General features: G+C 30.5%; 2 protein-coding genes across 2 annotated transcripts in view; one reads left to right on the top strand and one right to left on the bottom strand.

Moving 5' to 3' along the window:
* Positions 1-10,780, bottom strand: part of LOC109533314 — a 70,657-nt gene extending 59,877 nt beyond the window's left edge. Inside the window, 1 exon segment of the mRNA XM_019898607.2 lies at positions 10,672-10,780. Within this exon segment, the coding sequence (XP_019754166.2) occupies positions 10,672-10,738 (67 nt within the window). The 5' untranslated portion in view covers positions 10,739-10,780.
* LOC109533312 (protein Mpv17) lies at positions 9,268-10,020 on the top strand. The gene is made up of 2 exons (XM_019898606.2): positions 9,268-9,540; positions 9,638-10,020. Exons 1-2 carry the CDS (start codon positions 9,355-9,357, stop codon positions 9,986-9,988), a joined length of 537 nt encoding a protein of 178 aa, XP_019754165.1. The 5' UTR covers positions 9,268-9,354; the 3' UTR covers positions 9,989-10,020.
* Positions 10,781-12,811: the final 2,031 nt, after the last annotated feature.

Genomic DNA, 12,811 nt, shown 5'->3' with positions numbered 1-12,811 from the left:
CTGGTAACGCTCTAAAAAGCTTCAATATAGTAGGTCATTTTTTGTTTCTTTTGACTCAATTATATTAGTTTTATTTAGCTTTTTTTATTAAGATAAAGATCGTTTTGGGCTTACGATTCAATATTGACAAAACTGGAAAACATTGTTTTGGATGCAAACATGTTAAAAAGAAAGATTTAGAATTTTTCGATAAAATATACTAAAATAAAAAGCAAACGCATGAAAAAAACATATAAAATTATTTTAAAACAGTTTAACTGAAAGCATAGCAATGCCCAAAATTAAACATCTGCTAAGTAACAATTAATTAAAGTTAATTAATCTTTCTTACAATATCAAAGAATTTTTCTGGAGAAACTCACAAATTTCAACTAATTTCAATTTCTATTAGAAAACCGAAAATATTTATTATTTTTAGGCAAAGTTCAGTTTTATTTGCAAATTAATTCCAATCAAAATCAGTCCAGTTTTTGCTTGATGAATCAAACGGATTTAAGCTAAATCAATTTAATAAATCAACTAGCATTATTCACTTTTAAACCTTTATAGAAAGGAATTGAATTCCAAACAACTATAAATTAATCATGGCTACTTTATTAATTCATTAGCAACATTTCATTACTCTCTACTAAGTGGTCAAAGTGAAATGTATTCAATATCTTTACCAAAAAAAAACAGAATTTCAAATTCACTTAACTTGTACCTACTCCAAACTGTCAATTTACAAACCACAATGTTTCTTAACAGGACCTGCTCATCAATTAGCAATTATAATAAGAAGCTCTGAAGTGATTAAAAGTCAAAATACGGTAAATAGAAATCATGACACACTTCTAGTGTCGGATATAAAATCGCTTTAAATACGGCAAATGACTGGAAATACAAAAATGTCTTCGAGCTAAATATTGCGGTACTCTTCGCCAGTTTCAATGAAACCGAATGCTTATTAGATGTCGATTTAATCTGATTTTTCTTTACCGATAATTAATAAAATATCTGAGTGGTTTTACTTTTGTTTCAAGAATTATATGCTTGAGATTGTACGAAAGTCACTTATCTATGCCGTATCCTCAAAGTTTCTGAGATTGATGTTGATCTTCTGAGATTATTAAATGTTATCAATAGTGGTAGGTTTTAATCGCTTTTAGGTCACCGTGAGTAAGCGAGAGTTTTGAAATAATTCATTTAAAATTTTAATTAAAAATTTACCGGTCCAACCGAAATAAAACGAAAATTATTTTCGAAAGAAACATTATTTCTGCATAATTTTTCATGTTTGCAGTGAATTTAAATTAAATGAAATATCTCAACTTGCATATAATCGATTTAGGTTACTGCTAAAATAAAAGTTAACTGTCGAACATCTGCTCCACGTAATTATTATGAATTCTTGTTCTGAAAACTCAAAAGTATTCGCATCGAAAACGTTAGAAATAAACTAGCAAACACCCACCAGCACAGATTTTAATTTATTAGAAACCCGTTAGAAACTAATTGTTGTGTCTATTTGGCAACAGGCTTTGTAGCGATGATTTATATATGCTATTATCAGTAAGAAACGGCATGAAATTGTTACTAATTTGCTATTTTTCTAAATGCGTCGGGTTTATGTGAGGGCTAACTGTACTCCCGATGGTTAATTATAACTCAATACATATAACAAACCTTTGATCAACGTCCTGTAATTGAAAGTGTTCAGTTTTCAAGCTCAAACTTTAATTTACATTAATTCCATCATCACTTCCTTTTTAACAAACGTTTTAACTACTTTATTTTCATGACACATTTTTTCATTCTGAGATTTTTACCGCTGATTCTCTTTAAAAAGGTCATCAAATATCTTCCTCCGTTTCTAAACATATAAACAATGAATGGTTTAAATGCAAAACCGATCGAGCTTAGCTTTTGATGATACCTGGTGTTACATTACATTTATTTGGACTAAAAACTGGACAACTAAAGTGAACTTTTAAAACATACACGATTGAAATGGAATCGACTTTTGCGGCCATTAAAAAATTATTTTCGAGTTAGAAATAATTCAACTCCATTAATTCTTAAATAAATTTCGCCATTGCGTTTAAGGCCAATACCTGCCCGAAATTAATTACTTCACAAGATTACTTCGATTCTGCCTTGAGTCTTCTGAACATATGTGTCCGGTTTTAATGATGTATCAAAACCGGTTTTGGTAATTTGAGCAATTACCGGGTGAAATTAAAGCTCTAAAGTAGGTCCCTCTTTCAATTTTCGTCTGCTTTTACAAGTTTACAGGTGCTCTACGACTTTCATTTCCTTGTGACGCCCAACGGATAGCCGAAATCTGATCTAACAAGCACATATTATCAATAGTTGTCGGTTAATTGACTGAAAAATTGATTTGGGACATTTTTCCATGACCATCAGATATTTGCGACGGGACAAATTGCGATTACGATAGCAAAAACTAGTCTTGTGTTACGGCGAAAAAGTGCTTTACAAGTAAAGAGAATCGAAAATTGAACACTTTCACTTACAAAGCATTACACGTCGATTAATTGCTTCAAGCCATAACGTGGAGATTTTTGAGTAAGAAAATAATCCCGTCGGAGGATACTCACCTTCTTACGTAACGAAGTGCTCACTCAACAAGAAATTAAATCTTGTTGGCTAATAATTCCTTCAGATATTTCAAACATGCTTAATGTGTCTTTGTGTAATGTACATTAAATTGCATATTAATAAAAATATGTTATGGCCTCAATACGATATAGGTAAAAGTTTTAAAGAATTTGATCGGCAAAAGAAATAGCCTTGAGATATCTATCTGCATTGCAAATCCAAAGTCGTTTTATAAGCAACTGGTTTGTAAGACCAATAATATATTATGTATTTCGTTTGTGGATTTAATATAATTTCAAATGTCTGTGATTGTGTAAAATTACTTGTTTAGGAAGTTTGAAAGTAAACTTATTAATCAATTTCAGCATTTTTTTTCAATATTATTATTATCATTATCATATATTATTATAAGAACAATTTTCGATATTGTATCGCTCTGGGTTTAGCTAAAAACCTGAGCTTTAGAAATTTATTCACGCCGAACTAGGAACACCTATCTATTACTGTACTATAACTTTTATAAGTAGCTTTAGCAAAGTACAATAAATATTTGCAATTGTATATCTGATAACCAGACTTAGTAAGTCAAAATTAATAGATATATATATTTATATTTTATTATGCTCAGCTTGTTTGCCTAAATTGCTATATATTAGTTAACAACACACTTCTTTGCAGATATGAAAAACTACATAAACGCGACTAAAAAAGTGGTAATAAAAAGTCAGTTTGAGAAAAACTATTTTTAGCCTTTTGATTCTTTTTAAAAGCAGTATTTGTTGATGGCGCCAAAATTATATAATTTCTATAGCATGGAAACTTGTTTTGCTTTGGAATTAATAGAATTAGTGATAAAAATATGTCTTTTACACTTAAATGAGGAAATAGCGGAACATTCTCACATTCGATGCTTAGCATTAAATAACTAAACACTCGAGTAAAACGGAGCCTACATACTGTATGCGAATAATGGCGAAAAACATTGATAAAACATTGAGCACAACAAAATTGATACAAATGGAACTTATTAAACATTCGATCCCGTTTAAGTTTACTGATTTTTCCGGTGGTACAAATGCAATTTGCCATGTGCTGAATTGAATATAAAACTGTGCTAATTTTAATAATACTGTTTATGTCTAAACAACGCGTTCTTCAATGCAATAAAATAATGAATCTAATAAGAGCAGATGCATAAAGCAACTTATATTACGTATATAAAATAAATGACCGCATCTGTATAGTTGTTTTAGATTTCTCGTTGCTTATATAATGAAAATCAAGTCCAGTAATAACTGCGTACGCCTCTAGTGTATATATTAATGCATTCTTCCAATGGCACACATGGTGAATTCTGACACCTTGAGTTAAAACGGTTGTTTCAAGCCATACATCATTTTATATCTAACAGAGTCCATATCACTTTATAGCTGACCGAAGTAAATTAAGCAAAATATGTTGCTTAATCCTCATTCGCTTCATATTGGCATTTACGGAACAATGAGCATAACTAATTTACATAACATGAACCATTTACTCCAACCAAAAGTATTTAAAAAGACCATTTGGTGTCGTTCTGTGGTCTTTACCTTTATGGTGGACTGGTTACGACCAAGCAGAAAATGTTCAAAAAAACTCGAAATAGGAAACAAAATCTGAAATAAGAAGAACGATCGGTGAAAGGATAAATAGAGATTCAAATGTTTTTATCAATTCACTATTAAATGGACATGTTCAAAGAATGTGGGAATTAGAAAACATCTCAGATATATTTTTTGCAAAAACCGATAGCCGAAAGCCGAAATCTGCTCTAACAAGCACATATTATCAATAGCTGTCGGTTAATTGAATGAAAAATTGATTTGGCACATCAATTCACTCCTTTTTGATCAATTCACTATTAAATCGACATATTGAAAGAATGTGGTCATTAGAGAACATCTTAAATATTTTTTGAAATCTAAATTAACAGAAAGTCCAAATATTTTTAAAGAAAGATAAACAGAACAGACAACAATCTGTTTTAAACAATCTGAGACGATTATTTCTTAGGAAAAACACCATAAACGGAACTTTTACCCTGTGGACCTAATAAAAACTATTGCAGTAAGTAACATAGAAAAACACAATGAAATACACAGCAGAATATGATGAACTTCTGTGTATTTTATTGTGTTTCTCTATGCTAATGTTCAATATGATCGTTTGCATTTGCAAATATTTGATACAAATTATTTTTATCTTGAAGTGAATTCTGTCCGCATTTCAGCAATTGTTTACTTTGTATTTTTTTTCTCAATGTACTTGTATTCGTTAGATTTTCTACCAATCAGTTACGATATTTTATAGAATCTGCATCTCACAAAAATTATTTGAAAAATTTCGTATTCAATTTGGTACCTCTTAATGATATAAAATTCCTATTTTCTTGAAGCATTGTGATTTTGTACAAATACTTAATTTTTTTTTCATACAAATATAATTTACAATTGCCCCTTAGCTGAAAGTTAAGGTTATTTATTAACTTACCTAACTGTATGCGCACTAAACCATTTCAAAATTACTAACTTTCAACCTATTGAAAATATTTTTAAGACATTTGAATGAAAACTAAATTTATTTATTTCAGAAATTCCCACTCTTTAGAACTGTTTCCCAAGTCCATCTGAATAGTACCTCGAACATGAAGTTAATTAATCGAATTAGAGTATTTGCCATTTTAGTTTAGTGTGACTGATGAAATAGTAGCAAAATGTCAGACAACCCATTTCTCATGTTTCTAATTCGCTCATAAATAATCAAACAACTAATAGCATGCACTAATTTCATTATTTAGTGCTTCGATTAAGAACGATTTTAGAGGCTAGAACAAGGTAAGGCACTTTTTATACCTTATGCAACGTAGATTTTAATAGACAAAGTTTTGTTATACTGATCGGTGTATTTTCACTTTCAATGCTCTGTGCTGTTCAGTTTCTATCATAAATATCAAGTTTCTAATCAATACATAGAATACTTATGTAAGAATTTCGTATAATTACTTTCAAATGGCACTCAGTTCAATCATGTAACGATTAATTTTTTTGCTCGCTACATTCCCAATTACTATTCCTTGAAAGGTATTGTTGGATAATTATTCAAAATTAATCCACGATTAGTAATGTACCTACAATATTTTTTTTTAATTGAAGATGTTTCACATATTATACCTGATATCATTTATTATATAACACTTCCCTTAGAGACTATAAATAATTGTGTGATATTTCTAATGTGATTTATTCTGGTTTCATCTTTCAGCTAGATATGATTTCCCAACTCGAACAAGTTAAAGCTGAATAACAATTGAATACAATTTTTCCAGCAAGAACTCGCAGTTTTATTTTCATGCTTTACAAGCAATTCGACCTGTATTTTTTTCGCCTGTGAAAACAGGCGAAAAATTGATAAATTGGAACAGCGCAATCGTTTTTTACATTTTAAAATGGACTCGAAATCTCAACGGTACCATTTTAATGCTATCTACCTTTTAATATGTGGTTTAAAAAAATGGGCTAACCGATGAGACTGAACTACTTAGAGAAATAATTGTGGTACTTCGGAAATCTACTAAAATTTGGTGGATTTCCCACATAAAAGGAAAATCAAACAATGTTTTTCTTTTGAGCATTTTGAGCATGACAAGCTGATATTCTCAATTCCAGGGTAAAAATGCATGAAAGCTGGTACAAGGTCTATTTGAAAATCTCTTGAAAAGTTTTAATTAATATATTTAATTAATTATATAATTAATAATAATAATAGATTTTAATTCAAAATAACTGATAGTATTTCGGATTCAATTAGTCTACTCATTAATAATGATTAATAGACATTATTTTAACCATAATTTTATTACGTTTGTTTTATCAACATAAATAAGAATTTTGGAATAAAAATAAAGTAAGATGTGCAATTAAAGTTCTACTGTATAGGAAATTATAGCAAAACGTATTAAAAAGTATTGCAATGTTCTTGAAAACGCAATTTATATAATTGCGTTCATCAGAAGGTACTTATATAATTATTTTAAAATATAGTTATCTCTAGATATACGTTTTGAAATAATCAATAATTAAACATTATATAACAGATATACATACATAAATTTATACTTGTACTTGACTGAATAATGTTTTATTACCAAAGTGAAACTGACTCAGGGAAAGTTGATTATTACACTTTTGCGTAAATTTTTTAGCTTTTCAAAACACATATCACCAAACTTATAAAGTTTTCCTAACAAAGAGTGTTATTTTTATTTCACGACGTTTTGCGGAATTTGCTGACAATAATTTTTTTGAAATACAAACTATTCTGTGAAAGTAATGAACTTTTTATTGTGTGTAGATTTGTTTAAGAGGCAAGTTATTTAAGATTAAGTTGTTATATTTTCGTAGCAATAAAATAAAAGCGTATATTTCAATATTTATATTTTCAATTTTAAAATTTTCAAATATGCCAGAAATAATGAATGGAAAATAAATAATTATATAATTTAAATCTTAATTGAATCCAAATTCATTCGGCTAAGACGTTTTGAGGATTTAACAATATTTAATTTTATGTAAAAGTAGTTGAATTTTTCCTGTAATACATCATGCATGTTATACAACCATTAATCGAACAAAATTACTAACTGATTACCTCATTTGAAATGTTAGCGTCGTCAGCCTGAGAAAGATAGTTACGGTGGGTACCTATGACATTTCGTGAACAGGTATTTTAAATGTAAAAGTGCACTACCTTGAAAGAAAAACAAGAAGTTGTCGATAAATATGGGGCTACAAATAGCGATTCGTCAGGTAGACAATTTTTTATGTGCATTTAATCGAAGGACATCGTTCGTATAATATCCTTGTTTTGCTCATCTAATTTAATTTTTTTTTTAAGTCAACAACACCCCAACTATTCCTTATAGTATTTTTTGTTTCTTCAGCTTCCACTTTTATTTAAGTAATTACCATTTCAATAGATTTTGTTTTGCTTAATCTCACAAAATATCAGATATATTTCAATGTCAATTGTAAAGGTCTACAAGTGCTACGAAATAATAAGGAACGGTTACACCCAGTAACTACTTCAAGCTATTGTTAAAGCTATTACGTAGATTTCTATTATCGTTTATCGGCCTACATTATGAATTTTTATTTCTGAAGAATTGATATTTAGTGTGCATACATTTTTTTGCTTGATTAGGACCTTTATTTTGTTAAGTTCAGATAGTTTTGCGCAATCAGAATCTATGATAAACAATCAAATTACTTTAAAGTTTATGCAATGAGGACTAAAAGTACGTAAATTATGTGTAATTTTAGCACCAAATAAACCAAACAATATTTAACAGAGGATTTGATTTTTAAGAGATAATAAAATATCACGTTTGATTCTAATAATTTCTTAAATTCATCAATTTGAATACTTTACATTTTATATTACAGAAACTATTTAGTAAAGTTTGTGTTTTATGAAATAAAAATGTAGTTGCCATTGATAAAAATCTGTGAGTTCATACTTCCTAAACAATCACACTTAATTTATTTACAAAATTGTATAGCAAATAAGCATTAGCACGCCAATTATCATAAACACATTTTAATTAATGAAGCAACGGTAAACTTAACTACATTGATTTGTTATATGGAAAGAAATACGTTATTTCAAAACTGAGATAGCAATTATACCTTCAATTCAGAACAGGCCGCAAAGGTATTGTCACATATTAAGTCGAAGACAAACCGGATATCAGTTCTGCCCACTAATTAATTCATTGTCATTTCCTTCTACAGATATTTCGCATTTACTGACTACATAACTTAAATGCGTTTAATTAAATAAATATCATTAAATTGCCAATCAAAGACTTGCAGTCAAGAAAACTGTTTGGGTTTTACATCAAAAAGTTTCATCATTAATTCATTGACTGCAAAGTTTGTGGTATTAAATTGCAAAATATATAATTACAGGCTTTCTCAACTAAATTTGCATTTCATCAACTGCACCGAGCAATAGTGAGAAAAAATCAAATGATAAACTGTTGGCCAACTCGAAAATTAGCAAGCTTTGCAAAAGGTGAAACTTTGAAAACCTACATCTTCATTATTGTAATGTTGTAAAATGCAGATTTCAACCAAAATTGGAATGGTAGAAATTATTTGTTTCTGCGAGTAACAATTTTCAAAAAACTAAAAACGATTAAAACATTGTAAGCTAATAACTGAAAAGAATCGATTTCAAACAAGCTACGTGTATCGACGAATACATTAAATAATTAAATAAATAATTAAAACTATTATAATTTTTCGTCTTGCATTAATCTGAAAAGTAAACTGTTCGAAAGAGAGTCTGAACCTCTAGAAAAATCAATATCATAAATCGCCCAATCGATTGTTGAAATAAAATATCAGTACTCTATGTAATCCGTTGTACATTATTGAATATTAAGTATTTGCTTAAAAAAGGGGCTCCTCAACGTTGAATTCTTTCCATCATTTAATAAGTCATATATTCATGTGTCGGCATCGTATATGGTTTTAGTTGAGTGTGTTTTTCCCATATATAGAGGGCATTCCTTAGTAAGGATCTATAATGATCTTAACATTTCCGAAAACATCTGTGTAAGCTCAATATTGGCTAACCATATCTTGACAATGACAGCATTTGCATTTAAAGCGTTTTCTAACTAGAATGAATTTTTTTTAAATTCCCGTTGATATGTCTTTATCGAGAAAATATAACCAACTTTTGAATAAAAACTTTCTGCTAGTACAAAGTATTCAAACAAGTATTTTAATGGCCACTGGCGATGCATTAAGTCAAGAGTTAATGGAAAAGAAGGGCTGGAAAAACTACCAAGCTCGAAGAACAGCGGAATTTGCATTTTTGGGATGCTTTCTAGTGGTAATAAGCGTTCAAGTAGAATTTTACAAATAAAATTAATGTTTTACAATGCAACGTGCTTCCAAGGAAAATGTCACATTATAATTTCTTCTTACAGGGCCCAGCTTTAACAGGTTGGTATAAAATACTCGCCAGACATTTAGGTCAGAAAACGAACCTAAGTACGACTTTATTGAAAGTGGCAGCTGATCAGCTTATTTTTGCTCCAGTTTTTTTGGGAATTTTTATTAGTTGTGTCGGTCTACTTCACGGGCAAAATGAGAACCAAATAAGGAAAACCATGGAGAAAAAATACTGGGATATCCTATTCTCCAACTGGGCGGTTTGGCCAGTGGTCCAAGGAGGAAATTTTTATTTTGTGCCTTTAAAGTATCAAGTTTTAGTAGTGCAATCAGTGGCAGTGTTCTGGAATACGTATCTTAGCTGGAAAACCGAAAATGATGACTAAAATTTAATCAAGCCAATACATATTTAGCCATTCCACTGTTTCGCTCTTTTCGTATCTATATTTTTAAATTTTAGATTAAGCAGATAGATACTTTCATTTTTGACGAAATAACAAGCTATGCTTCACGGCTATTGGAAATTGGCATTTATTTACATCGAATTAGAGTTGCATAAAATAATTCCCCATAACGCACACAAAAAGTATATCAATTTATTTACGAGCTGGTGTCCAGTTGGTGTTTCGTTTTTAGATACTAAACTTTCATAATACTTATTGTCGTGAAAAGATTCAATTGGTCCAAGCAGTTTGGTCCAAACTAAACCATAGAAAATTCAAACTTCGAAAAAATTAATCAAAAATTGCAACACAGTTTTAATACAAAGGAGATATTTCAAAGATATGTTCCGTATTGTATTTGGTATTATTTATTTAAATTAATATTTGCAGTAAATTTGGTGAATTTTTGTTAGTCCACGAGAGTCGAGATTAGAAAACCATTGAAGTTTTTCATCTATTGCTTGCAGACTGTGGAACCAGTCAATAATACGTGTTTAATTCTTAAGAACTTAACAAAGAAAATGTCAACCAAGGATATTTCAAAATTTAGATTTTGACTTACATAATATACATAAATAATATTGAAATTATAAAAACTAAATAATTTTAAACTACAAAAGATTTACCTTGAACAGTTTCCAAAATTAAAAATAGCGCCACTCCCAACGTTAACCACCTCCTCGGTTGTAACATTTTCTATATGTTTTCTACAAATATCCAAATACAAATCACACCAATTCACTTGAAGTAAATTCCACACATCCCTCCGTTATTCCTATTCAAATCCCGATCGGTCACCGCCCGTCGATACTGGACTCGCGCCAGTATCGATCAATCAATCGACTTTTGATAAACTAATTATCCGCGCAATTTATAATTTTCGAAAACAAAAAACGCTGAATGGACTATGTCAACAAGTAGATCGTCTGCCTTATATCCTGATTAACGATTAGCTCCGGTATCGACCTTTCGTGGTTCCGCGCCAGTATCGAAAGTGTGTCACGACGTATAGACGCTACTTCTTGCAGGAAGGAATAGACTGTGCAAGTCTTACTGTGGACGTTGAGAGCCGACTGAAATTGTGGTAAAATGTCTTCGGCGTTTGCAAAGAATTGTTAACAACCAGTCACCTGTTTGGCATAGCCAGAAGGTAGAAAGCTGGTTGTAGGTATGGCGAGAGAGGTGATCGCATACGAAAATACCTGTGAGTGATTCAAGATCCTGGGTGGAGAGAGAATCAAAAAAATATTTGTTACATGTCCTGCTTGATGAAATTTTGATAACATTATCTGATCTGACTTGATAGCTGGTATTATTGTCAAGTCAGAGGCTCTATATTTGGGCACTTCTATTTACAACTAAGTTAACAAATAAAATAGTTTGCAAGTCATGCTGCATCTTCATTTTCCCACTTTATCTTGGTACAAAACTTGGTAGGTTTTCTCAAAGATTTTTCTATGGGTGTGTCATTCCCTGGTGGCTCTTTTATGACGTTTTTCGAGTGAAGGTAAAATGTTGAAAAAAATAATGCAGAAATCAAAATAATCACAAAAAATACAAAATTATCTTTTCTATGATTATCGTCTATATTAAAATGAGCGGCTCAACATCACAATCGACACATTTATCGGCTGTTAGTTGCAACGTGAGACTTTAAATCTTAAAAAGAATCTTCGGACACAACACAAAAAAGAACATTGAATGCAAATAAAATGTTCTCTTGCGTCGTTACTAGTGTTGCTCCCGTAAGGCTCGGCACAACTTTACAATCGTCACATATGTCGCCGTTTTTGCAAAATAAACTGTTCGAGATAGAATTGAAGAGTATTTTATCGCGTTCTTGTCAGTATTGTACCAGTAAGAATCCGCACAACTTTACAATCGATACAACTAGTGGCGTCTTTTGCGCAATCAATCAAAACAATATTTTGATTGATTGCGAAGTTGCGTTCAGCTCTTCGGGGCTGATAGTGTTCGGGCACAATAGTCTGTACTATAAGTACAAGTGAAAAGTGTTTTTTGTAGCCCTGGCAGTGTTGTGCCCATATGTTTCAGTAGTGATGGGCAAAACAAGACTTGCATGGTCTTTTTCTTGTACATAGTATTGGTCTTGCAGCAAGATTCTTTCTTCCAAGCCTTGTTTTCAATAAGGCGTAAATAACATTAATTCAATATTAATATTAAAATTAACTTTCATTGTACGTACTTTCCTGACTGTGTTTCAATTCCAAATCAAAATCAATTCCTGGGCAAACATAATACTTGTACCTAAAATACGTATTTCGCTTTGTGTGCAAAATGGACAAAATTAATACTCCAAATATATGCCAAGGCTTAAAGTAGCAACAACGCTACACATAGAAACTGATGATGGTGGAAAACACCGAAACGTATTTTAATTGATAAATAGTCAATAAATGACTGAAGCCAGGAATTGATTTTGAATTAAAATTAACAAATGGTAATAAGAATAATATACAAGAATAAAATAATCTCAGGCTGTTCCCTATTTGAATTCCGCATGATTTTTTTAATTGTTAATGGTAAAATCTGAAATTTTCGGAAATGCAACAATTCTAAATAATTTCTAATTTGAAATTACTGACGCGGACATTTTCATTTTCTAATAAGCTCCAGAAGACAGTCTCTACCCAACTTGAATGTATTTTCATGTAGAATGATTTACATTCCCACTTCATTCTGACAAACGTACAACAAACTTGATTTAATGTGTAAATATTTTTACGTTTTGATGGGTTTATAAAC

This window comes from Dendroctonus ponderosae, unplaced genomic scaffold (assembly GCF_020466585.1).
Source record: "Dendroctonus ponderosae isolate FM_Combo_2020 unplaced genomic scaffold, Dpon_F_20191213v2 Dpon_F_20191213_2, whole genome shotgun sequence".
Lineage (NCBI taxonomy): Eukaryota > Metazoa > Arthropoda > Insecta > Coleoptera > Curculionidae > Dendroctonus > Dendroctonus ponderosae.
This window is presented reverse-complemented; position numbering and strand designations above follow the sequence as displayed.